Source organism: Falco punctatus, assembly GCF_963210335.1.
Source record: "Falco punctatus genome assembly, chromosome: 2".
Classification (NCBI taxonomy): Eukaryota; Metazoa; Chordata; class Aves; order Falconiformes; family Falconidae; genus Falco; species Falco punctatus.
Genome location: NC_137581.1, coordinates 82,415,587 through 82,442,821, shown reverse-complemented (window position 1 = coordinate 82,442,821; position 27,235 = coordinate 82,415,587). Strand labels below are relative to the sequence as shown.

Here is a 27,235-nt window from a genome sequence, read left to right as displayed (position 1 = left end):
AGAAAAGTCAAGCTAAATCAGTTTCTCCCACACCCAACAACTTCACCTTGTGCTGCCAAAACACTGCTATACTCAATAGCTTAAGCCGCCTTGACCACTGTTGAAGTTTTTAAAATAAAAGCTTTCTGCTAGCTTGCAGTTCAGGAGATACTTTAGTTGTACATACAATTATTTGTTTTTACTTCTTCTTAAGGAAACAAAACTACCTGAACTCCAGCAACTCCACATTATTAAGTATCACATATATTCACCTGTTAAGAAACTGCATCAAGCACTGCATACTGAGGAAGGTGCAGTAGGAGCTGGTGAAAATGCATGATACCCAACATGAATATTATTGAATATATTTTTCTAAGAGTCACACACACATCCTGTTTAAGATTAATGAAATTACAGAAAAGGTAGCATGAAAATATTTTTATGAGGTATTTCTAGCAAATGTTTAAAAGCTGCGTCGCTGAAGTTGCTGACTTCACTCAAGCTGCTGTGTTACTGTGATCTGAAACAACCAGCAGCTTACAGAAACAACTTTTTGTCACTGTCACAGGAGAGTTACCTTTCGAGACTAGCAAGGAGGCAAAAAGGAAAGTAGGAAGCAAAGTGCCTCTAAGGATGTTTAGAAAAAATCAAGGCAAAGTTCAGAATAAACAAGGGCACATTTATTTTTCTGGAGAGCCTTCATGCTGAGGCATGGCACTAAAAATTTCACCTCCCAGGACTGCTACTTACTGAGATTGGCTTCCAAGGCACCAAAGCAGTAGGAGGGGCTCTGACAGTAATTAAACAAAAAAATCTTCACATGTGCATTAAGGCTTTAAGCCTATGTATTACCCAAGCATGGGATCCATTCACTGTTTCCGGAGGTAGAAGAAGGTCTCAACTAGAGAAAGGATATATTTTCGGTAGCTTCACTAGCACAAGCAGATCTGTTCTAGAGAATCTTCCTGGATACTCTGCACCCAAAGCTCGTTACAGTGGAAGGCACTCATTCCAGAGTCTCATGGAAACACTATGCAAACAGCCTACTCTGCATTACATTTTCACCATGAAATATATGAATACATTGTGCTTTTCTCTAAAGTTCTGTCCAATCTTAACTCTAAAAACCAAGAAGCAAACGTAACCCACAATAAATCTGAAAAGAAATTTGAGCCTCTACAACTTGAAAAGCATTTTTAAAAGGCAAATTACAAATTAAAGCCAGGGACATGTCATGGAGGTATACTGATCAAAGTAAAAAAGGAATACATATTCTCATTTGTTTAACTGGGTTACCAGTACTTTAAGCTCTGCATGCAAGGAAAAAGAAAAGCGTATTTTCTGCCCAAATAAAAGACCATACATTTAAGAACAAAGAATACAAACGATACTTAGAAGAGGGGGCACTATCTTGGCAGGGGGAAGGAGGAATCTCAGGCAGTCAGAAAGCATGAAGTTACCAATGTATGAGTTTCTCCCAGGGAAGACCACAGCCAAATGCCATACCGTAACGAGAATATCAGCTAAGAAATAAGACTGTTACATGCGTTTGTGGCATGCCCACAATAGATAACTGTTCAGTTCTACATTCAAAATATAGGAAAGATGTGAAGAGGCAGAGAAGGCTCAGGAAAACCTTTAAAAAAAAATCCAAAATCTCTCCCCATAGCATATTACAAAATGGTTAAAGACGACAGAGGTTTGATAATAAGGGAAGTCAGTTTAAATGACAAAACTATCACATGATCCAAGTAAAAGGAAGTAGTCAGAAGAACTTCAGAGTAGAATTAAAGCACAAATGTCAATATTCCAGGTAATTAAGTGTGTAATGGATATACTTTCCTGAAAATTTTTAAAAAATCAGAAACAAACATTTTTGAAATGGCATACTCTAATTCAATTAGTTCACGGAGTTTTTAGCTTACAAGGGGACCAGGCTACATAATTAAAATTGCTTCTCCTAGCCACCTATTCCCTAAGAAATAGATTAAGCTTTAAAATTTCAGTGTAAATAATTTATTTTGTAATTTATTGAAAAATTATATCTATACCAATAAAACTGGTGTTTTATGAATTATCCTAAAGGGAGTCAACAGCAGTAGTGGAAGGTTTATTTTTGTATGTGAAGTTATTAATGGTCAAAGAAGATTTCCACATGAAAAAATTCAAATGACATAAAGAAAACCATAGTTTGTCAATTCCTGCACAATTTTTTAAAGCACACTGTAGATGTTCAGCTAGTTGCTACTATCACTGTGCTCCTAATTACTTTTAAAACAGGAGCTGACCATGGCTTTGATGACATCAAGGTTATTTTGTCTTTTCATAGATGGCCCACAAATTCTTAAGTTTTAGTTGTAGTTATTGAAATGATGGTGAACACTGTCTTGACCAAAAGCTGTTTTAAATTGCTTTTTAACAACAGAACAGCTGTACTTATCACTGACATTTGATGTTAGCAACAGGAAATTTCCTAGTGGAGACAATCAGTATTGTCACCAAACTGTCTCAGTGTCTATTTTCATATCTCATCTGGAAATAACCTTTTGTTCAGGCTATGCAATTTCTTTCTGGTATAATGCATTACAATACTCAATTATTTTGGAGAGTAGTGGCACAAATTACAATACACAAGACAAATGCAATTATTACACATTGAAGATAGTAAAATGACAAAACCGTTTTCAAATCTATAAATACATATACAGCAATACCCCATGAACCATTTATCTTGCTCAGGTTCACATGTCATTATGTATTTCTAATGGATCCTTAGGAGAAATTAAAATAATATTATGTACAAGATTGTAACAGAAGTACTGTTTCTACATTAACTGTTTATGTAGTCAAAGCAAAAATAGGAACATAAAACCAAGATCCGTACTTTAAAAACATATGAAGTGATAAAAAGTAAACCCAGAAACAAAGGAAGTATTAGTACCTTTTAGTAGTTGCTTTATATTTTAATTTCTTCAATATACCATTTCAATAACGCTTTCACAGAATTTTTCTGGATATTAAAAACAAAGGTCTGGTTCTAAACTGTCTCTTGTTTGGTATGCACTCATATAAACAAGGACAAATCCAGGAGATACTTTGTATCTCTTATTTCCAATTTTAGTAATTGTGTGTTCAGTCCGAACAGAATTTTTTAGCATTATGTTATTAAGCCTATTTAAAAAAACCCACATAACTCCAAAAATAATTAGTCTTTACTGAAGATGATTAGAAGCTTTCCAGCAGAACATAGCAGAAGCTGGTAAGAGAAGCAGAATTTATACAATGCATTGATGTACCAGAACTGGTGAAGCAGTCCTACCTTATTTGCCATCTTTGAAAAAAGACTGTTTTGCAATACTTTTCAAATACTTTTGCACTTGAATAGCTATAGCAGAAGCAATTTAGAAGAAGGAATTTACAGCTCTATAGTTCATTTCTGAAAGCATCTGAATTCAGAGGTTTCACTTAGACACACTAAGAACGTTTGTTCCCTTGGACATATGAATCTAACACACATTTACATGAACATTTTTACAAAATGTTTACGAAAATTCTGAATAAAACATGTTTGCACACATCATAGATTAAAGTAAACATTAATGACAATTACCGCCAGGCTTTATGTACTCCTGCAGTACAGAACAAATTACTATGTGCAGTTAGCTACACATTTTTAATCACAGCACACCAGCCTGTTTACAGTGCTGTTGTCTTTAGGCAGCCTTGCAACTCTACCTCCTTCAGGGACCATACCAACGGTGGTTTCTTCTGGAACAGAATGAACTGGTTCATTCTTCATTGTCCTCAACAGAATACTTTTGTATGTAATGCCAACTGACTTTCAGCAGGGCAAAATCTGTATGTGCCCTAATGATGGGGTTTCTTTTTGCTGGGATGCTCTATTTTCCAGCAAATAACTGTGCCCTCACCCCAGTAGCCCAACCTCCAACAATTTAACTCAGCAATAAGCACAAACATAATTAAAATTTTCTAATAATTAAAAAAAATGTTGTAAAATGCCACAGCAATTGTAACCTTTGGAATTTTCAGACTTTGAAATACTTTGCATCTCAGTCTCACTCCTCAGTACCAGGTCTTCTACATTTGCTGCACAGAAGACCAAAATTAAGAGCTTTCTTTAGAAAAACTTAGCAATCATAATTGATATATTAACCAAACTTGATATAGCAAACATAAATTGACATTATAGCTAATTAACAGAATAGTACTGCTTCTTGAAAAGATGAGTTTTGCTTTAAATTTTGCATGCTAGAACAGAAGTACTATGAAAAGAATACCCACAAGTCAAGTAGCAGTATCAGTCCACAAGCTTTCCTAGGAGTCAAGACTTTTTGTCTTCTGCCTGTACAAAGGGAACTCCTTTCTTCTGATATTTAAAGCAGACAGCCCAAAGCCTAATCCACAACCAGGCAGGCAGACAAAACAACAAACTCTTCTCTTCTGACTAGTTTTTCAGATGTGCAGAAATTCCTTTTTAACCATTTCCTGTAAGAGGAGTCAGAATACTGTCCAAACACATCCCCCATTCAACGTCAACACTTAAAAGTTTAGATATATCCCGACTGGCAGACATTTAGCCTCACTCTCTAACTAACCTTGAATGTAATCAGTAAGTATTTTATCTACCCAAACTCTGGAAGTTTCTGTGATGCAAATGAGAAACTTTTGTTAAAACAAGAGCTACTGGCCTGCTAGAGCATAAACCCCCATGATCTTTCAACACAAATACACATTTTGTGAGGATTCAGTTACTATTTGGGAAGGCAGATACTGGGTTTCCAGCCTCAAATATTAAATCCCTGAATTGAAACATCTAAAAATAATCAATGAAACATGTCCTTCTATATTTGACTTTTGCTTTCTGAAGGACTGCCATGGTTTAACTCCAGCTGGCAACTAAGGAAGAAAATTAACTCTATCCCAGCTGAAAGCAGGATAACAATACAACCACATGCAACGCAGTGATATTAGAGGACTGTTTTTCATTGCTTTTTAGGGTTTTGTACCATGTAAAAAGTCTCGGGTGGAGGTGCTGCCCCTTGCACAGCAACAGTTAGTAACAAATAGGCTTGTGGCTCTGTTACCTTTCCCAGCTCCCTGCCGTGGTACTCCATTTACCCCGGAGGTTTCATGTGCTGCAGGTCTGAGAGAAATCCATGACCTACTGAATGAAATATTCACAAGCAGTAATATCAAAGAAGCTTTAAAATGAAAGAGCCAATTAGATAATTGATAGACCAATTAATTCTTTCTTCTGCCAGTTCTGCTTCACATCTCCTTTTCTATGCAAAATGTTACAGCCTTTCCATGGGTGCCTCTTTCCTTGGGATTCTACGCCCTCAAGGAAACACACCCCCGAGGGTAACAATTCCTACTGGAAAACACACTGAATAACAAGGTCAGTCAGCAGGGGCTTTATCTTAGTTTTAAAACAGTTTGTTCTTTTAAACCTTCTGTTTTTCACTGTTAAGGGCTGTGCCTGAAGCTCACTTATTATTTTAGCACCAGTGACCTAAAATTAATTTCCCAGCATAATTTTACAGCACATGTTACAGTCCTCTCCTGAATGAAAGTCCAAAGCATACTTGAGACTACTTTGTGACTTCTAGAGCATTACAGATTACAGCCCTCCACAGCTTCAAGCTTTGTTCTGCGTGATACACTTATTGTAGAACAGGAGTACGATCAACCTCTGCATTCAAGTTCCTTACACACTGAAATGCTGTGCAATTAAAGAGTGAACAAAACTACCTCAAAAGAAGGTTTCAGGAAGTAGTTTATCAACTAAAACAAAGATTCCCTGCCACAGTATCCACTGAATAAGCCTGAATCAGTACATTAATTCTATTTGAACAGACAAGTGTGTGTTTCTGTCATGCCACAGAACAGTCATCACTGCAGCTTGTTACTTCAGGCACTCAGACTTTCAGTACACCTGACAGAGGTTATGCTAATTTGAAATACTCAATTTCCTTCTACATATTCACATTCATGCAACACATGAATTATTTTTTATGTAAAAAAATCCTTAAAGTAGCAAACCCCCCCCTGAATTTCACTTTAATTTTGATTATTTATGTGATAGAACTGAAATACACATATTCTTTTAATTTTTAGAGGAACTTTTATTTGCAAAACGTAGGCCAAGTGCAACTTGGTTTTAAGTCATCTGTACTTTTACACACTCATAATGAGCTACTTGCAGAACTGAGTTACACTTACTGCTGTCTGTGTCAGAAATGAACATAAACACAGATTTTCTTACATCTTTACCTACAACAACAGGTAAGAAAAAATGTCAGGTAAACTCAATCAACCCTATGGAATTTAAAATTTTACTCCAAGCTGCTTCCTTTTTCTGGGACCATTCTACATTTGGGTTTCTTCACTTGTTTTATTTTAAATCAAGAACTTAACTTTCTGAGGGAAGAAGAGAGGAGAGGACACCTAACCAAACTGGGCAAAACATTCATTTCTGTGCATTAGTTCAATTTCCAATGCACTTGATTAGCAAACAGTTGTCTTCTAGAGAGTAAGAATGACAAATTTCATTGTATTGCATACACAAAACCTGAAATTCTGACCATGCAAAACTGATGCACCAATGAAGCTAAATGCCAAATGGAAAATGTCTAATACATGTTAACAGGTTATTAACGACCACATTTCTGATGCACGCAGAGGATACTATGTGTTTCTTAGTGGTCAGTGTCTTTACTACTGGAGAAGGAGGAAATACATTACAACTGATCTACTTCAAAAACTGCTAGAATAAAATTCCTTGACCCTTCAGTGTGTTATACACATCAAACACTGCCTGTCAGATGTGGTCCTACTGAGTTGCCAGAACAGCATCTTAGTAAAGCACAAATGATGAAGGTTAATTCTACTGAGGATGAATATAAATTACAGGAGAGAAGGTGACAGATAATGGTATCTGTTTTACTAAGGTGGAACCCTGAAATGACCATAGGCTTCCTTTCAGATGGAAAATACACCCCCCCCAACCCCTAAGAAATGCACAGCCACTACTGCCTTCATAGTAATCCAACAGGCATCCAGAAAGAAAACGGCATCCTCGCCACCTTCACAGCGTCTGTCTGTTGGTAGCAATTTGGTTACATGGCAGTTGGAAGGAACACGTACAGCCTTTTACCAGTGTTGGCCATAGGCAAAGATGCCAAGTGGCATTACATACATTACCGCTCAATACTTTATCATAATCTAAATCTTGCATTGACATATTTTGTATGCTTGGCAATGCCAGGGGAACTTGAAGGTTAAGGTATCAAGCACTGAAAAGCTTTTCCATTCTGTTATGTAGCTAAGTGTTGGGATATCTGTTGTATCTATTTTTTGATCAAAATTTCTAAAAGTGAAAATGTATCCAAGTTTAGATTCTCTACATAGGTTACAATCCTGTAGTGAAACTACAGGCAGCTATGAACTGTGGGGAGGTTACACAAAGTGCAAATCTGAAACTAAGACTATACAGATCTGTGCAGATCCACACACTGTGCTTATGCATGTGGGTGTAATAATTTTTTAATTGCAGTTCTTACACTGCTAGATTGGACAGGCAGCCATTTTAGCATTTAAAATGATAAAAGAAATATTTCTACTTACGTGTATTACACAGCATATTGCTTTTTACAGTCTTCACAGAACATCAAATATTTTCACAGTTCTAAATCAACCTTTGATCTAATTTTATTTTTTAAACTGCTACAGTTAAAAGCAGATTCAAAGACATGCTTATGCTTATACTGGTTCAGACCACATGGTCAAATGCCAAGCTGTTCAGTAATATCTGACTTATATGTTCTATTTGTTTTTACTTTCAGCATACATGAGCTTTGAACAAATTTTAGCTGTATTGTAGAATGTATTCCTTTTTAGTAGAAATTACCATGTGCTATGCACTTAATCTAAATTCAAAGCCTTCACACTCCAGAGGTGAAAGAGCTAAGGAAAGCACTGTATTCTTACAAAATAAACTGCAGCGTGTGCGTTCTTCCCCCCAACCATTCATTTAAATTGTGCCCCTTGATTTGCTTCATATTTACCAATAAGTTTTTAATTGTGTTACAGAAGCACCGATAATGAACAGGTATGCTACTCCTCAAAATCACACAAGACATTATTTTTTTCTATTTAACTTCATGTGCCCCTAAATGCCTCATTCATGTATAATGAATCCAGACTCCAGTATCTGACAGCATTACATTTCACCATAAATTAGGACTCCAACCTAGTAATTTGTCTCATATTTTGAAAAAAACTCACATTAATACTCCTCATAAATTTTCTTGACTGTAGAAGCTGCACTTCTCAACAAGTGCTAGCTGATGTTAAGATACACCAGACAGTTACATGTACGTATCCTGCCAAAGAGGAAGAGGTTGCAATTAAGGGAAATTCTAGATCATATGTGATACATGTAGGTAAACACATGTTCTCTCAGATTGGAAAGTGGGATGGAATAACTTTAAATAAACACATTCTACACTTTAAAATCATAGTGACAAAACAAAAATGATTTAGATTTCAGTAGACTGACTAAGATGTTTTCCTGCCTACTCAAATGAGTACTCAAATTGCTGCTGCCATAAGCTGACTGCAGATATCCAGGGTACCCTTCAGTCCTCCACTACAGGACATCTTCAGTATGCCATTTAATCCTTTTTTACTTCAGGAATTCTGCCACAAGTCCCTCCAGCCAACTTTTTTTGAGTCTTAACTCCATTCTTGTATCATAAACCAGATTTTTTTCTGTTCACATTGCAAACATTTTAACTTATTTTGGAAAGATGAAAGAAATAAAATCAGGATGAGATAAAGGTACTGCTTTGCACACAGCAGTACCAAGAAAACTAGCACATCAGTCAGAAAATCAACACAATGAAATTCTAAAAAAACCCCACTCTCACTCTGGAATGTACCAGTAGTACTGTTGTGAAAGGCATGGGCTCAGATCATTACTTTACAAGGTACTTTAACATATTTGTAATTTCAAGGACACAAAAATCCCGTTATTTAATAAGATAGTCACTTTTTTTTCTGCATCAGACATCTAATTGAAACCGATCTTAATAAAAACAAGGCAAACCACCTTTTAAGATGACACCACACAGCTAATCAGAGAAAAGGAAACATAAAAGACATGGAGGTGCTGAAGTGAGTCCAGGGAAGGGTGATGAAGCTGGTGAAGGGTCTAGAGAACAAGTCTTATGAGGACCAGCTAAGGGAACTGGGGTTGTTTAGCCTGGAGAAAAAGAGGCTCAGGGGAGACCTTCTCACTCGCTACAGGTAGTCCTGAAAAGAGGCTGTAGACAGGTGGGTGTTGGTCTTCTCTCCCAAGTAACAAGTGATACAACAGGAGGAAACAGCCTCAAGTTGTGCCAGGGGAGGTTATGATTGGATACTGGGAAAAATTTCTTCACTGAAAGGGTTGTCAAGCATTGGAAGAAGCTGCCCAGAGACGTGGTTGATTCACCATCCCTGGAGGTATTTAAAGACTTGTAGATGTGGTGCTTAGGGACATGGTTTAGTGGTGGACTTGGCAATGTTAGGTTAATGGTTGGACTTGATCTTAAAGGTCTTTTCCAACCTAAATCATCCTATAATTCTATAAGAACCAGGGAAAACTAATCCCTCAACACAGGGCTACAAAATGGGTTATGTTACATGGACAACACCTTGATACACCCCACAGAATAATACTTGCTTCTGTCTTGTGCCCCCCTTCCAATATGGACTAATGACCTATACCACAAACTATAGTCTCAGGTGAAGCCTAAACAGGCATCATTCCCAATTCTGTCAGCTGAATTAACTCTTCAGAGTTAGATCTCCATCTTGAAGAAAAGATGCTAATGACCATGAACCTCATTCCAGCAGGCTATAGAATCCATATAAAACTATAAAAATCCACAATGATTACAGAGGGTTGGCAATGAACACAGCTTCTCACCTACTTTGTGTTATTGAGCATATCTTGCAATGTAATGATATACTGAGAATAAAAATGTACTGCAATGAGCTCATTAGTACAAATAATAGTTCAACATGTACCAGCCAGCTACTTGAATCACTGAAGTAGGAGACAGTGAGGCCTGACTGTCTTCAAAGATAGAAGCATGACTTACTGGGCAGTTAGTATATTGCCTTTGGTTATTTTAATGTAAACTAAGTGTGAAATATTATTCTGAAGAAAGCTCCCGGTATCAACAAAGCACAAGTGTTATTCAAGATTTGTGGACTGTATCCCACGCACTGTAGCATTTCTTTATTTTTGTAATTTCTCACAGTAAGTCGCAAGCTCCTGGAGAAGTAATAAATCTGAGAATCTTAAGTTTTATATGAAAAAACCCCCACCACCCAAAGAGGTAGCCTTTATGGTTAAAAATGAATTGCAACTAACTTGAACTATATTCAACATAAAAAGAAGTGAAGAAAATACAGAAAGTCGAATATGAAAATGATGCTCTTAAAACAGTATCAGTGAAGTTAATTAAATGTTCTACAAGTGCCAGGAATATAATTCAAGTGTTCTTTGACAGATCAGGGCCCAATAAGATAAAAATACACTGCAATCAAGGGAATTTCTAATTCCACATACTAAAAATAAGTCTATGGGTTTATACTTTTGGCGTAAGATATGTTGGTGCACACAGACACACACACACTTGCACAGACACAATGACACACCACTGACACAGGAAGGATAACATTAGGTCAAGAGGAATAGGCTAAATAGTGTAATTCTCGTTTGAAGTACATACTTTACTAAGCTGCATTTCACTTGATGATTCACCACAGCAGTAGTATCCTTATAAATACTCAGAAATGATGGAACATTAGTTAGAAAGCAAACAGTTTAAGTGTAACAAAGCAACTATCACAGTGTTACGTAATGTGACCCAGAATTTTGCATTGTTGGAAAGTGGTGGATAAACTTCTCAAAAATGAACCTTAAGCAATAAAAAAGTTACTGTTAATTCTTATTTGTATTAGTCTTGTGTTTAAGAGATGCAGTCATATATCAGTATTATATAATATATTATCATGAAACAAAAATGGTTTCTGCTTGGAAGACTAAATTAAATTAAGACTGATTCTCTCTATAAATTTATAAGACAGAGAAACAGGAAGAACAAGAAAACAATGAGATGATGCTGACTAGCACAGTGAACTACATATCCAAAGAACAGAGAAAATGAAATGCAAAGGTATAGAGCAAGTTGAAAATGGAAGGTATTTTAGAAAATGATTATGAAATAATACAGAAGAAATTCTAGAATAGCCTCTGCTTTTAGTGTTCTTTCAGATATGGCCTTGCGGAGAAGTTACCTTTTAGACAAAAAGCACACTGCACTGGCGATGACGATCCAGCCCACCTGCTGAAGGAATTCTTCAGTTCTCCCTAAGGCTTGGTCATTGCTCCTTCTACACTACTGGGGAAAGGAGCTTCCATTGCAGTGAGACAGTCCCTCCCACTCCCTGGGGCTGAGCACGCTGCCTCTGCTGGACTGGGATAAAAGCCAGATTTGATTCCCCAAATAGCAAGGTGCCTTCCTGCCAACATAGTTTCTTCTTTTTTTTTTTATTTTTTTTTAAGAAATATTTTCCATTTACTTTTGTCTTACAAAGATATCAATTAAAGAATAATTAAAAATAGGAAAACAAGGCATTTTAAAAAATGGGAAAAGATTATTTCCCATAAGCATAACATGTTCTGAGGGAGTTTAGCAAGACATCTAGCATACATACACTTTCTGATCTGTTTCTGCAAAAGAAATGTATTCATGTTTCACTAAAACATGTCCCACTTACTAGTTTTAACATAATCAGTATTCAAGAGAGTAAGGACCAATCTTGATCCAAAAAACATGAACCACATTATGTGATGCACACAGAAAGCCATTCTTATTCAAATCAAAACTTAAAAAAAATAGATGATTCATGAAAATATTTGAGCTTTTTATACACAGCTGCTTTTATTTTCTGTATCATATGATATATATTCCACCAGCCTACTTGTGATTTAAAAGAAAAGAAAGGAAGAAGGAAATTAAAACGTCCTGGAAAATAGAAATCAAAATGTCTCTTGCCTTGTTTTTCTCCAAAGTATGTAACAGAACTGTGAAATTAATACACTGCTCAGAAAAAAGCAAATCAGGGATAAATGTATGAAGAGTTTAAAACATTTTCACACAGAGAACTACCGTATCAGCCATGGCTGGACACTGCTATGTAACTGTTACTTTTACAGAAAATGTTTGCAATTACTGTGCCAACATCCAACACTTGAGAGAGTAAACAGAACAATCCAAAACAACTCCAGCAGAAAGCTTTAGCCAGCCATCTGAGAGGCTAAACTGAGGTCCCAACAACATTCATTCTAGCAAGAGAGAAAATAAGTTTCCTTAAAAGTCTGGACTTCAGGACCAAATCTGTTTGGATGACTGAGTACAAAAGAAATACTAAGGGAACTCTGAAGTGTGCACGGATGCGTGCTCCTTTGAAACATTACTATTGGCAGCAGAGGACAGGAGACATAAAAGTAAGATTCTCTTAAATGCACTGTGAATATAATTTAAACTCTAAAGGGAAGAAGTGGCTACAGATATAGGTATGATACATATAGCTACTCCAAAATGTATTTAACTCCATTTAGTTAAAATCATATGTGTGTAATATGCTATGCCAGCAAAAGGTAAAATAAACTTCTTTAAAAGTTCATAATGCTTCTATCACAGATAAGACTCACAGAAATAACAAGACTTACCTTAACGATTCCGTCTATGAAAATAATGTAATGAACTTCTCAAGCTAACACCCAAAAGATATCAGGCTAGAGAACTATCTGACTCAGGACAGACAGACTCAGACAAAGCCAGTAGCATAGAGAGGCCCCAGACAGACAAAAGCTGATATTGTTCTCCTGCTGAGCAAAAATCTCACTTGTAAATCAAACGACATCTGCATTCAGAATCACCCACAGAAAGTGTCCCTGGAGAGGTGACCAAACTACTTGACTCAACAGGAAAATGATTTCTCTTGTCTCCTTCAATGTCAGCAGCTGCAGAAAACAGCAGCTCCTGGTTTTACTTTTTAGCAAACCTTGCTTCCTTTGTTGCACCGATAGAGATGAAATACAATATGTAAGATCTTCCCCATTAGGCACAACCTTGAAGCCCAGTATACTTTTCAAAACAAATAATCATTAAGTAAAAGCTTTTGACATGATACAGAAAATAGCCAAACACCAATGCCTCCAAAATTAGTAACCCCTTCATATTTATTTCCAACTACTTTATAAGAACTGCTGACATAAGACAGCAATGCCTTCTAGGATCTCTTCCATGAAAATCAATAAAAAAAAAATATCTTAATTCATGTATTTGGTAAGTGTTCTAAAAATCTGTCAGTGGTAATAAAAAGCTGTTTCACTACTTAAATTTAACTCTGTTTTTCCATGAAGTTATTTATATCCTTTATTTAACTTTATTACATTCTTCACGATCTAAATTGGATACCAGAATGAAACGCTCTGTAAAGCTTTATATAGGCATAAACCCAGACAGTTCTAAGTCACACAGAGGAATGCCCTACAGCATTCACTAAAATTTTGATCATCACATTTCTAACGGAAGCAAGGAAAAAAATAATCTGTCCAACCCAAAGTTACTCTTTTACTTTACAAGGAAGATCAATTATTAATCAGTAAATTTTTTTTAGGTAGTGGATATTTTTAAATGGTTGCTTCTAGAAGGCCCTTTTCTTTACTCTTTGTAAAGGGAAAATCCACTCAACACAATAGAGGGATTCTTTAAATTTATGAAAAAAATCAGACAATGAAACTATTCAATATGCCCACATGAGGATATGCTGGTGTATTGCAGGATTTGGCCCAGAGTGCATATAAATTACTTTGTAAGTAGCTGGCACCTTTCCCCCACTTTGTTTGAACAGCTTTGGCACCCAAGTAAAGTGGAAGACGGTCTTAAGATAGCTATCTAAACCGACATACATAAATGAATCAATTAAAGACAACTGATGGGATGATAGGAATCCTGCTTTCTACGGCCTTCAGAGGTGCCTGTCCTCACAGCACCTAAGTTAATGAATTACTGAGAAAGAAGACTTCTATTTTGTGATCTATATTACCTGGAAAAACCAACATGTGGGAAACTTGCACTCTTAACACAAAGACTGTCTGTCTTTTTTTTGCTTTCAGAAAGTTAGTTTAGAAGCAAAAGAAGGTATTTCAGCAGCAGCAGTGATTTATCATCATGTGCCTAATCTAAAAATAAGGATGACTCTTGAGAAAGAGTAGGAACATGAAAACAAATTTAACTGTGGAAAAAGGCCAAGGAAGAGGAACAGTAGTTTTAATACAAAGCAACAGCCACAACTTTACAACAAATTAGAAAATTCCTACTTAGTGGAATATAATGCTTTACAGGTGACTTGTTCTAGTGGCCTCATTAATCCCAGATACTCTGTGAGGAATAAACAGTTTCCCTGACAGAACTTCATCCAAGTACAACTGATGATTTTTCAGAGTTCTGAAAGAAACTGGAATAGTATCAATGCATAAACAGAAACCAGTCTCCGACATTCAAGTTACTCAAATGAAAAAGCTATCCTTTCAAATAATACTGTTTGCAACTTGTTTCAGTCTTTCAAATATGTATTTCGTGGCACTGCAATCTTTTAGAATTGTATTTGGTATTATTCTAATCAAAGTATCTTTGGGAAGATTCTATCATCCCCCTTCCACATAGCATAATAAAACAAAAATGCTTTTTGATAGTGTTTTGTTCTCACAAATATTTTATTATAGTGTGCATTTAAAAGTACCCCTTCTGTCTAAATGTAAGACCATGACTTTAAAGTAAAAGAATGGCAAATGGTATGAATTAATTGCCTTTTTTTCTTGTTTAAAAGGCTATAAAAGACCATTACAGAAATAATAGGTCATTAGTGAAGTACTATGAACCAGATAGGTACTGTAAAGAACAGAAAGAAGTAGAAGCATTGCAGAAGCATGAGTTAACATCTGGTAGACCTGTCATACAGCAAAATACACTAAGGCCATCTGGTTTACCAAAGCCCAAGAAGTTATTTCACAACATAATAATGGTTAATAAATATCAAAAACCTTTCTGCATGAATGACACAAGTGTTTTGGCTCTTTATTATTACACTCATGTTATTCTCTTCCGGTACAGGTTTTTATTTCTTGTTCACATTATCTGATTAACTTTCTATACTGCAGTATGCAACGTAAAAAGACAGAGCGATTTAAGCATCTGGAACATGACTGTTTAATGTAAAATATATAAACAATTATCAAGAACAAAGATTAGAACTGCAGTCTTGTGCCAGAGCAATGCCCTCATCACTTAACAGCTAACTATCTCTGGTTCCTCAAGTCCTGCAGGCAGCTACGCTGTGGAGCAGCTTTGCCAGACGGTTTATGTTCCCAAACAGGCCAGTTCAGAACCCTGCAGCTGGGTCCTCTTCTGGAAGGACATACGTGCTCACTCAAATTTTTTAAAGTTGAAGGATGCACAGAATCCAGGTGGCCCACTAATCACTAAATAAATGGTAAGAAGTGTACGTTTTAAAGAGTTTGGACATCAAAGGAACTATATGGCACCGTTTACATTCAGATCAAAACCCTGCAAAGCTGCATTTAGGAACTAAGGCATTCAACAATTTTTCAGAAACTCTTTAGTTTCTGCAACCATAATCATCTACCTGCAGATCAGATAGCAGAAATGACTCCTACTCCTGCATGTCTTTCACTGGGTAAAAAGCACAGACATCTTTTTAGATTTGTGATATTCACTAGAGGTATCCAAGCTGTTAAATTTAAGACATAGTAGTAAAATGTTCATCATCTATATGGTCACATGAGCATTTTGGTTTAATTCAGGAGTGCATTTTTGAAATTCATCTTCTGATTAGGCCCACGTACCTTTCTTTAGTTTTCATTGCGCAGTGTTGCCAGAGCATATTTACACTCAAATGACACTAAAACAGAAGATGCTGTTCACCTACCAGTGGTTTTTCAGTCCACTGGACTGCAGTATAGCTAGTATAACGTAAAAAGCCCTCAAAATACACAGAACTGTCAACACTGGGTCCTCAGTCACCTGCTCTGCTCTACAAACCTGCTATTGTTATGTTGTAGTACTTGCTAGTGTGGACATAGCCTATGCCTCTGTGGATTTGGTTCCATTGTGAGTTTCTTCTCAGTGGAACATGTAGATTGCTTTAGAAAAAGTTTGTCTTGGCTGAAAGCAAGTCCTCTATCTTCAACATGAAGTATCCATATATTCCAGAAAAAAATCAGGGAAAGTTTTTTCTGCTTCTTTTTGACTTTTATTTTAGATCCCAATGCTGTGTAGACAGAGAAACCAATGACAGCATGATATACTTCTGAATTTGACCTTCAGTGAGGGTCATGGCACTCAGTGCAAGGGATGGAGTGTAAGACTGCAGTGATGCTGAAGGTCCCTGTTTTTGCAGAGAGTTGAAGTTCAGCAAATACTTCTACCTCAAAACTAAATGTATGTTTTCCCAAACACACAATTTTGGAGAAAACACAATGTATTTGCCTGTTAGGCCTCCTTGGTTAAAGAACTACTGGGAAATATAAACAGGATTTTTTGCATGTGATAACAAGAAACTTTCAAAACAGGAAGTTCTCAAGGCACAGAAAGATAAGTAGCATGCAAGCATTTTTCTCTCAAACACCAGACTACTTGTTTTTCAAAATTATTTTTGCAAAATAGAGCACTTCAGTTTTCTGGAAGAAAAAAAATATAAAATATCTATGAACCATCTGATATCACAGTTGATCTGTACGTGTAGCCAGACAGTGAAGAAACAGGAACCAGATCCTTATTACGCCTACTAGGAGGCACCAACCTTTATCTTCTAGCTTTGTAATTTTTGCACGCTTCCTTGTGGAATCCCCATTGCTGCCTTATGGAGTAATAGCTCTCATGAACCACAGAAGATTTAAATGACTGAGCCTATTACATACTGTGTTCAAGCACAGGACAGAAATAAGCATACCTAGGTATTTCACACAAAAAATGTCATACTTGTAAGAATACCCATAGAACGGATCTAAGATTATTACACTACTAATAAAAAAGGAATGAATCTGTACAGTTCAAAAGTTACAATTCACATTTAAATTAAAAAATTCAGCCCTTATCAAAAGAAAAAAGCCTATTCTGAGAAATTATTTTATAGCAGTTAGTAATTCAAACTAATCCATTAATCCCTTATATATTCTAAAATATTCTGTATGTATCGTCCTAAACCATATTTTTGTGTAAAGTGCTAGCTGATTATTACATTCCACACCTAAATAAAACCATTTTGATATGAAACAAAAGGGAATATATTCAGGATAAAGCAAAATATTATCCAATGAACAACACATACAGAAACGCTTTCAAATTGTTTATTACAGAAAACTTACATCTAGTAGTGTGTGAAGATGCTGATCCTGGAAAACACTGTGAAGAAAATCTAAATCTTTTTCACTGCAGTCTGTAAGTGCATGAATTTCTTCCAGGCTGTCCAGCACCTGTGAGACTGCTCCTATGGGGCAATAAACAGGAAAAACAAAAAAAGAATAAAAATCAATAAAGTAAAGACTCACGGTAAACTGAACTTTGGAAAAGGAAACTTTCACTTCATCTGGTACAACTGGAACAGGAACTTCAAAGAGCTGGAATTTTTACAGGAAAACTCACTGAATAAACTTTACACATATCAACAGTGATCATATATAGTGTAATTATATGTAAGAAATGGTTTAACTGAAGACAGGTTAAAACCTGTTTTTATTAAGCTTAGCTTTGTTCTATTTTAGCCTGGTTTCCAACGATGTCTTACAAAATTACTTGGATTATCTGCCTGTCCTCACCATTCTCACCCCAACCTTTTTTTTTTTTTTTCCCCTCCACTTTTTGAATTGCCGGCCAATTTCAAATACATACTCCACATCAGTAAAAATTCAAAAGAACCAATGCTCCCATAAATTCTTTTTGAATCAGCATCTGAATAGAGCAGGGAAGAGAGAGAAAGACCTGACTGCTGTGTCCTCTGGAGGAGCCAAAAAGGCTGTAACACGAGCTCTGGTTTTCGTTCTGTTTGTTCTGCTTGCCTGGTTATCTCTGACCCAGTTATAGCATTTGCTGCCTTTTGACCAGATGGGGATGACTTTTATATGGTGTAAGGGTGAAAAGTGAAGCGAGGGTTATGGGAGTGATAAGGAGAAACAGGAGGCACTATGGAAGGTGGAAGTCCATGAGGAGATTTGAACTCACAGCAGGGAGGATACAGAAACACAACATAAATCCACAGTAAACAAGCCCATATTGGCTCCTTGTGGAACATCTTGTTTTAAAAATCAGGCATCAGTAGTGGCTGCCTACGTCTTCAGTTTTTCCAAAGTGGCATAAGCATCTGGAAATGCAGAAATATGGCACCATATCCAGCGTTAGTCTGCAAAAATGCTGGTGTCTGACAGTGACTGCTGAATGCCTTTTCATAAACAAATTTTTGATTCTGGATACAGAATCGTACACATTTTCTGTTTCACTGATTTCTCCTTATTATGTTTATTCTGTTTACTTATTCATTTGCCAGTGTTCTTTTGTCAAGATAGATAATATTTTACAAGTTGCTGTATTTCTTGAAATTCTATATTCCACTGTATGAACAATTCTTATGAGCCTTCCCTAACAAACCCTTTTGTAATCCACTGCATTTTCACAATGTAATAAACCCCCCAAAATCAACCCCTCTTAACCACACAAGGACACAGATTTAAATTCATGTATTTATCTGAAAACCTTGAAAAATCAGAATAAACAAAATACACAAAACCTACAAGACTTATGACCTCATGGCTTAGAAGGACAAGTCTAGAAACTCTTGCATCACATTTAGGACAGATCTCAACCCAGGATTCTCCTCACAGTTCTTTGTACATCAAGGCTAAGAACCACAATATTCCCCTCATTTACAACTCATGGCTCAGGAGCATTAAGACTTCTTAGTCCTCTTCCATCAAATGTGTCTGACTACTTATTTCCAACTGATGCATTAATTTAAGTTCTTTTAAAAAGTGGTGGCTGGTCAACAAATAAAACTAATGGTTTGCATTATTGTAGTTGCTGTGCATGGGTTCAGGTGCACTGAAGAAGAGAAAAAACAGCTCCATCTTTCATAATGAATAAGTATGATCAGCTGAAAGAAATCGTCCACATTCCTCAGCCAGAGCCACAGCTTCCACACTGGAAGACACAGCAGGAAAACTGAGAAAGTACAGGGACTGGGAATCTGCTGGTAAGAACATGGAGAGATCATAGCTAAGCCTCAAAGGCAAGGAAGAAAAACTTTACCTAGGGACCCAAAAGGGACTGTGCTGAGTTTAACACTTTCAGTACACTATTTAGAAGTTGATGAACTTTGAGATCTTGAAGCCTGAAGGAAAGTGCTCAACTTCCCAGGATGCAGCTGGCAGAAGGGAATTTGTTAGAACTCTCTCCTGGTTTCTATTCTTGTCAGGCTCAAGAGTTTAAATTAATTATTTTTTTTTCTAGCAAAACTTTGCTTTCTGGGTTCAAAGCCCTTTCTGTGGATTTGGAGTGTTTAAGGAAAACTCAAGGGAAGATTCACTTCACAGGCTTGTGTATCTTGAGTCCCTAACGCTGCTCAGTGTTGCCCATAACCACTAGGACTTGAGCCCAAACCAGAACCAGTAAGAACTATGTTCTAAGTTGTCTGCAGTGCTGTATTATTGTGAAACACTGAATACTCCGGACCACCACATTATTTATTTCACAGTATTATATACTTTGGGAATTTTATTTTGTGGAACACTTTGAGGTCTTTCAAATAGAAATAAAAGTTATTATTTTTTAGTATTTGCATCTCGACAACCCTTTGAATATCTGGGAATTTCAAAACATTAATCTTTGCTCATTAGGTCTTTTTTCTCCGGTCCATTGGTTGCATTGAATAGATGGCTGTAAAAGACAGTTTCCAAGAATACCCTTAACAAATTTGATGAGAAGTTCTAACAGTGACTCTGCTAATCCCTCAAAATCACAGTTCTACTTTACATTTTTTTTTTAACCTGCAATCCTATGCCATATCAACTGCCATGTCTTTCACGCTTTTACAAATAACATGCACCTTCATGAAAAAATGTATATATTGACAGGATGTTATTGCATAAAGAAGTGCTAGAATAATTCTACAGGCATTTTTGTGAACACATAAACTCACTCTGTTACAGACATTTGGTTAAAAGCCCAAGAGTACATTTCAGAAGAGTTTTAAATTCAGTTAAAAATATTACATAAAATAAAATTAACTAAGCTTTACAGCACACCTGTCCCTCAAAAGATTCATATTCTATCATATTTAAGCTAAATTTCTAACCTTTGGGGAAAGTGTAAAAGCACTCAATACTTATAATTAAAGCTTGTATTCTCTAGGAACAGGATTTAATCTCTTTTCATCATTGCAAATACACCCATTTTAGCCTCAGCATAGATGATAAAGGAAGGGCTTGAGTGAGTTATTATAGTCATACAATCTAAAAGTTCTGATTTCTCATGATCTGTAGCAGTTACAGACAGAATCTATAAATGAAAAAATTAGAATGATGCATAAATATTAGGAAGCCAGGAAAAAAAAGGAAGTTGACTGACTTGACTGGCTTGCTTTTTTTTTTTAAGACTCCCTAAAGTAAGCTTTGCTGGAAAATGCTGCTTACTGCCATAGAACTTTCAAGTAGCCCCAATCACTTAGGTGAGATGAGTCTCACCCTGCACCTTAAGTTACTATAAAAATATACACACATACAATTGCACAGGAAAGGTTGTAATTCCAGTGATGGAAGCAGAAGACTTCTCCGCAGTAATAGTAAAAAAATCTGCACCAAACATGGTTCTGTGAGAAGACTGTGGTAACTGTGGATGCTACTGTAATTGCAGATGCAAATGAGCAGTGATATTCGGGGTCATGCACACGACCTTGTCTTTCTTGTATTCCCATAAAACCATCTCAGCAAGCATGGCTGCAACTATTCACAGTTCCCTCAGGGCTGAAAACTTAACTTATAGTGCTCTCACTATATGGGCTGGAGGGAGGGGAAAGAAGGTCAGAATGCTTATAACAGTCTTCTGCAGTCAGTGCTAGTACCTGAAATGTTTTTATAGTTAGTGGAATGACTTCTTAAGGATGACACCAAATTGCTTCTAAGAAGATGGAGATGAAATGAGTAGCTTTCTGCCTACTGAGGCAGATCTATCACTTCTCAGTTAGACATATCTGCCTTATAAGGCAGTGGCTTGGGATTATTTCTTCACCCAGAGTGTAGTCGGAGTTATCACAGGTATTTCCTGAAGGTTCTGTTACCTCATTTATGGTGATGGCCATTCAAAAATAGTTTTCTCTTACAGCGAGCTCTATCTCTAGAGTCTTTGAGGTTCCTATACAGTGCCCTCAAATCCAGTTGAAGTTGGCATGGACAATGGTTTATCAAGCTGCAAGTAGACAAAGCTTTGGTAAAAGAGAGCGCTGTTATCACATTCTGGCATCTAGCTATTGTAATCTGCAACACGTGCTTTGGCTAGAGAAACTGAACTTTAAAGGTAGTCAGGAGTTGCTTCTCCCCAGAAGAGGAGAGAAAGCAATAAAAGATAATAAAAGAAAAATCTTTAAAGAACCATTCCAAGAATTGCCTACATATTCTCCAACAGTACTGTGTCTCCACCACAAAACACCCCAAAAGTTTGCTTTTCCAAGGCTCAGCAAACCAGACAGGTTCAACTGACTTTCTCTCTCATGCAGCAGGCAGTACAGAGAATTACAAGTTTCTTTTCATGCAGCAGTGATCTGCAACTGTGTATGACTAAAAGTGTTTAGGTAAAAAAGATCTTGCTGCAAAACACAAACACTACACTCTGACTACAAACACATTCTGAGAGAGGCTAAGAGAATTCTTCGTTTTAATATTGAAGATTACAAATGCCCATTTAAATTTTGGTCAGTCATAAACCCTCTTCTGAGCAATGAAAAGTTGTTAGAGGAAGCCTGACCTTGGTTAAACACAGAAGTATAAAACCATGACCTTTTTACAACTCTCTTGCAATTAGTATTCCAGGAAATGACTCTGCAGAAGACCTTATAACAACTATTGTAATAATAGCATATTATTATTAAAGAGACACAGACAAAATCTAAACCCCTGAGATTTGTAGAACTGTATAAAATTAGGGTCCTGACACCAACCACTCATTTTAATCCTGTCCATTCTTATGAACTACCTTAATCTGGATTGGTTTTTCAACTATTCTTTATGTTGTATAAATAGGTAAGTAACTATACCTTGAAGATTTTACAGTGTTTTTAAAAATAACTAACTAAAGCTTAGCTGCTATTTGCAATTTGTCTGTGTATCACAGCTCAGTTGTTATGCCAGTCAATCCACAATCAACATAAGCTGGTTTCTCCCAGCTTCATCTCTTGGCTGCCTTCTTGTGTGCAGCCACTGGAAATGAAATTACAAAACAACCCTGACTCTCAAAGCACAGGCATTTCAGAAGGTAAGATTTACATTTCACTTTGTTTGTGAAGAGGTCTGAGGCTACCATGTACAGCAAGGATAGCAGAAAAACCCATCAGAAATTGATAGATTTTAGAGAGATCAAATACTACAATCACTAAATGAAGTCCCTGGATACAACCTCATAAAAAACCAAGCATGGGCATTACTACAAAGTGCAGTTATTTTCAGGAAAAAAAGGTTTTATAAATATTGTAAGATTCTGACAGAGCACATCTGGTGAAGTGACAATGAGATAATTTCTACCAACTCTATAATGTGAGATTCAGGTTTCATGGATTTTGTTTTTATTTTTCATGTATGAAAAATAAAACAAAGATTCTTTGCTTCTGGTTTAAGACTCCAGCAACACTTACACCTTTAAATGGTAGTTTTGCTTTGCTGGCATCTAATTGTGATACCCCAAAACCACAAGGCATAAATGTTTAACACACAAAGTTCACTTTACTGAAACATGACAATCTAGGCTCAGTATCAGCAAAACTATAAAATACTATGTCCACGTTATATACTAGGCCAGGTTTGCCTTAGTAGCACTGGACAGGAATTAAAAAAGTATAAGAAACAACCCTCTATTTCCTGTTGGTCCTGTAAAAAACCATACTAAACATATGCTGCTTCCATTAAAGGCGGGAAAAGAATATTGGGGTGATGGCTTTAAATTGAAAGAGGGTAGATTTAGATTAGGTATAAAAAAGAGATTCTTCACTGTGAGGGTGGTGAGACACTGGCACAGGCTGCCCAGAGCAGCTGTGGGTGCCCCATCCCTGGCAGTGCTCAAGGCCAGGCTGGATGGGGCTGTCAGCAACCTGGTCTGGTGGAAGGTGTCCCTGCCCATGGTAGGGGGGTTGGAACTGGATGGTTTGGAAGGTCCCTTCCAACCCAAACCATTCTATGATTCTAACCTTTTACAGAGATGGGACCTTTCCACTACTTGTGCTGATTTAACTACCCAGATTAAGAGAAAGCCAACTGAGTACCAGATGCTCTTCACCACTTCAGACCACATCTGCATGAATCACTGGAGTTGTGATGCCTCTAACCTCACACAGTAACTTGTTGCTCTTTGCTGTCCACTATATTACAAAGCAACTATCTCTGTAAGGACAGAAGACAGCCAAAGCATGTGTATATATATATCTATAATAGTTTAAGATATGGTGGGAGACACATTTCACATATACACACAACAGTGTAATTCAAATGAAAGGCAAGTAAGGACTCTATCCTCCACAAATTCCAGCTATATAGTGTTTAATGACTTCTTCCTTTTTAGACAGAAACCAAACAGCCAAGTTTAGACACACTCTAAATTTACAAGTGTGCCTACACGCACACAGTTCTGCAAATGCTACTGGGAAGCAATTTAAGACAGTAAAAATATATACATAAACACTATATATATATTTTCTTATATATGTATATATAACAATCAGGAAAAGTCTAGGGAGAGAACTAGAAAGGTGGAGATTTATGCAGACTACAGTGAAACTGCAGAAAGAAGGCACTTTGTGTGATGGAAGGGTATTGGGATTTACAACCAAATTAAAGACGGTAAGAATACCTATGGAATACAAGAAGAGAAAAGCAGGCATGTAAAAATCAGAGCAGAAAACCAAAGGAAATAGGTGCAGAAGAGAAAAACAGGGAGAAAGAAAAAGACTGAACAAAGAAAAAAGAAAACGGGGGCAAAAAACCAATGAGAAAACAAGAGATAAAAGTGTTCCTAAACAGAAGCAGGAATGCAGAGGAGAGTACTATATACGGAAATACAAAAAAAGAGGGGGACAAACAAGGAGGGGGGACGGGGAAGGTGGGGGGAAAGGGGGCAGCGAGAAAACTGATGCTTGACTTTGAAGACAGCCTTTGTTTCATTCCGCATGCACAGGGGTGCTGTGTGTATGCATGCCCCCAGCCTTCTCCTATCTCCGTACCTGGGGCCTTTACACAAAGTTTGCCAATTCCTTTTCCCAGTTACCTCCCACTGTAAAACTAGCCACAAACATGACAGAAAGCAGTCTTGTGTGGTGGTAAAGAAATATGTAGTGAGAGGGTGTTGTTTTTCAGACCAGACCTGCAACTTACAGGTAGCACACTCACATGCAACTGAAAAAATAAATATTTTCACAAAGGAATGTCCTTGACTATTACTTCTTCCGATACTTTCTTCCTCATTGCAAAAATATATGGAAACTCTTCTGGCAAGTACAAGGGGAGCACACTCTGTCAATCAGTAAGTTCACTGAAGAAACTCTCTATGCACAAACAAAAACCAAAAATCACTGGCAGAAGTTCTGTATGAAGTTTCTTTTTTCTCTACAGCTGTACAAAAATACTACTGTTTCAAAACTTTTATAGAAAAATCCACTGAATTCTCACTTTTGTATTGTGAGACAGAGAAACAGGACAAGGAACAACATCCCCCCAACCTACAAGATCAAAAGAATGAAGCAAACAACAACAAAAAAATGCGCAACTTTGATCGGAAACAGAGACATGGAGATATGCCTTGCTGCCCTGACTTAGGATGGAAGAAGAATTGTTAGCCTGCAAATCTTAAAATGCTTCAGGAAAGAAACCACTTTTTATTGCTTGTATTTTGAGATGCTGAATTTGTTGGTTTTGAAATGGTTGCAGTTTCTATCAAAGGGCCTAGAATTTCACACCTTCTCCTCTGTCTAGTACAGTCTGCAGGTTTCAGAAGTGCTTGCACTTTCAATTTCTCACGAAGTGTGCAGCTAATTGCAGCAGAAACTCCTACCTACATGCCAATATTAGTCCTCTTCATTAAGGAGACACATACTAGATCGTTATTTAAATCAAGTGTATGCATATACAAAACGCATATGCATATATCATGTATCACATTAACACAGAATGATCAAGAAAGTTCATGCAAGGGTATAGCAAGAAAATAATATATGGCTAATGTTACAGTATATGTTTAGTGTTAGGAAAAAAAAGCCCAGTAGTCCATGAAAACATTGATTTTGGAACTAAAACGCAAAATCAAACCATTTTATCCTTCATTCATTTAAAGAAAATTAACTTTTATTTCAGTTGTCTTGCAAATATTGAAAAGAAAAAAATCAGGTAATTTTAATACTGCCTCTAAACTTCAATCTTCAGAATTCCCTGGAAATCATATTACTTCTGGTTCATTATACTTTCAAAGTTATATACAGATTTAGTCAAAAACATATAGACTATTTTTCTTGAGCAGGCAGTATTAAAACTGAAAATAGCAAAGAGAAGAAAGCTGATTTTTAAACATGCAAAGACATACACCATAGCTGAATGATAGGCCTTAAAGGAAAACAAAGGGATACCTACTTTCTGCTGCTAGAAGTCCTAGTAGGAAGGCAGCATTTGGACAAACAACAAACAGTATGAAGATTTCAGAACAAGCGATTTATCAAGCTGCAACCTAGCACACTAGTTTAGCCACAAAATAGTATGAACAAAGTGACAAGGAACCCCCCGTCATTCTTTTAATATGGCTTCTATGTGTGAAGCAAACGGGACTTGCGAACTGGGATGGGAGGAAAACAAAACACCTGGCATTGGGAAGGAAGGCAGTGCATGTATGCAGTGTTAGGTATCTGTAATACCAGACTTTCTTCAACATTGGTTAAACTATTGCAAAAAACTCATGGACAAAAAATGATTTCAAGTAAGACTATCGTAAGAGGTCAAATGACAAACTATTTCAACATACTGAAACAAAGTGTAATATCATATTCATTAATATAGCTACTAACTAGAATTTAGGAATATTATACTGAAATAAATTTTTTTACACAAGTTTCAGTGAGAACCACTATGAGAACAATTTAGAAATACAACCACTTTATTGATTTTAATTAACAGTGACTTTATATACTTAGAAGTTTTTGTGTCTAAACATACCAGAACAAAGATTAAATCATAAAGATGTAAAATCATAAAGATAATAATGGAGTACAGAAACACTCAAACTCATGATCTCAAAACTGATAGTCAGTTATACCTGTAATCCTAGATAAGGAATTTATAAGAGTAAATTGTAAGATGAATGTAATTTTCTTCCAAGCATTCATACTTTAAAATGTTACACAAGACTCTCTGCAAGTATTTACAAAATCAGGGGTAATTTTTTTATAACAACAGTATTTCTTTTTCTTCCTCATGTTGATGAGACTGATTGTTATTAAGATATGGGCTTAGCACCTGCTGGTTGATCTCACCCTGAAAGGCTATCATATTTAGCTTTTTTCCTCATTCCTATTACTTTCAAATTTGAAAATCAGGATCTCGTACTGTTAAGAATTTCTCATTTGACAATATAGAGCCTAACAAGATAAAAAAGAACAAAAGTCTCAATTTACATACAGCAATCCTGAAACAAAGTATCAAAATGGATTTGTAAAAATGCCATATGAAATTTGTGCCTTGCAATTTGAGAAAACAAACTAGGAACACTGTTGTAGACATAAGATGCCTGCTTTCTGTGCAATGCAAAAGCAATCCTTCTGCATTCATCACCCTACACTGTTACCACGGAGCTCAGAAAGC

The 27,235-nt window shown here is 36.5% G+C and overlaps 1 protein-coding gene across 13 annotated transcripts in view; it reads right to left on the bottom strand.

The window, feature by feature from the left end:
* The window catches only part of CASK (calcium/calmodulin dependent serine protein kinase), a 227,935-nt gene that overhangs the window by 47,368 nt on the left and 153,332 nt on the right, over positions 1 to 27,235 (bottom strand). For 10 of the 13 annotated variants that reach the window (XM_080374290.1, XM_080374293.1, XM_080374285.1 and 7 more), the window contains 2 exons: positions 26,015 to 26,032; positions 17,513 to 17,634 (listed from right to left, as the gene is read on the bottom strand). In XM_080374290.1, coding sequence (XP_080230416.1) covers positions 17,513 to 17,634; positions 26,015 to 26,032 — 140 coding nt within the window. The remainder of the gene's footprint in view (positions 1 to 17,512; positions 17,635 to 26,014; positions 26,033 to 27,235) is intronic. The other 3 variants (XM_080374291.1, XM_080374295.1, XM_080374288.1) reach the window with 1 other exon arrangement.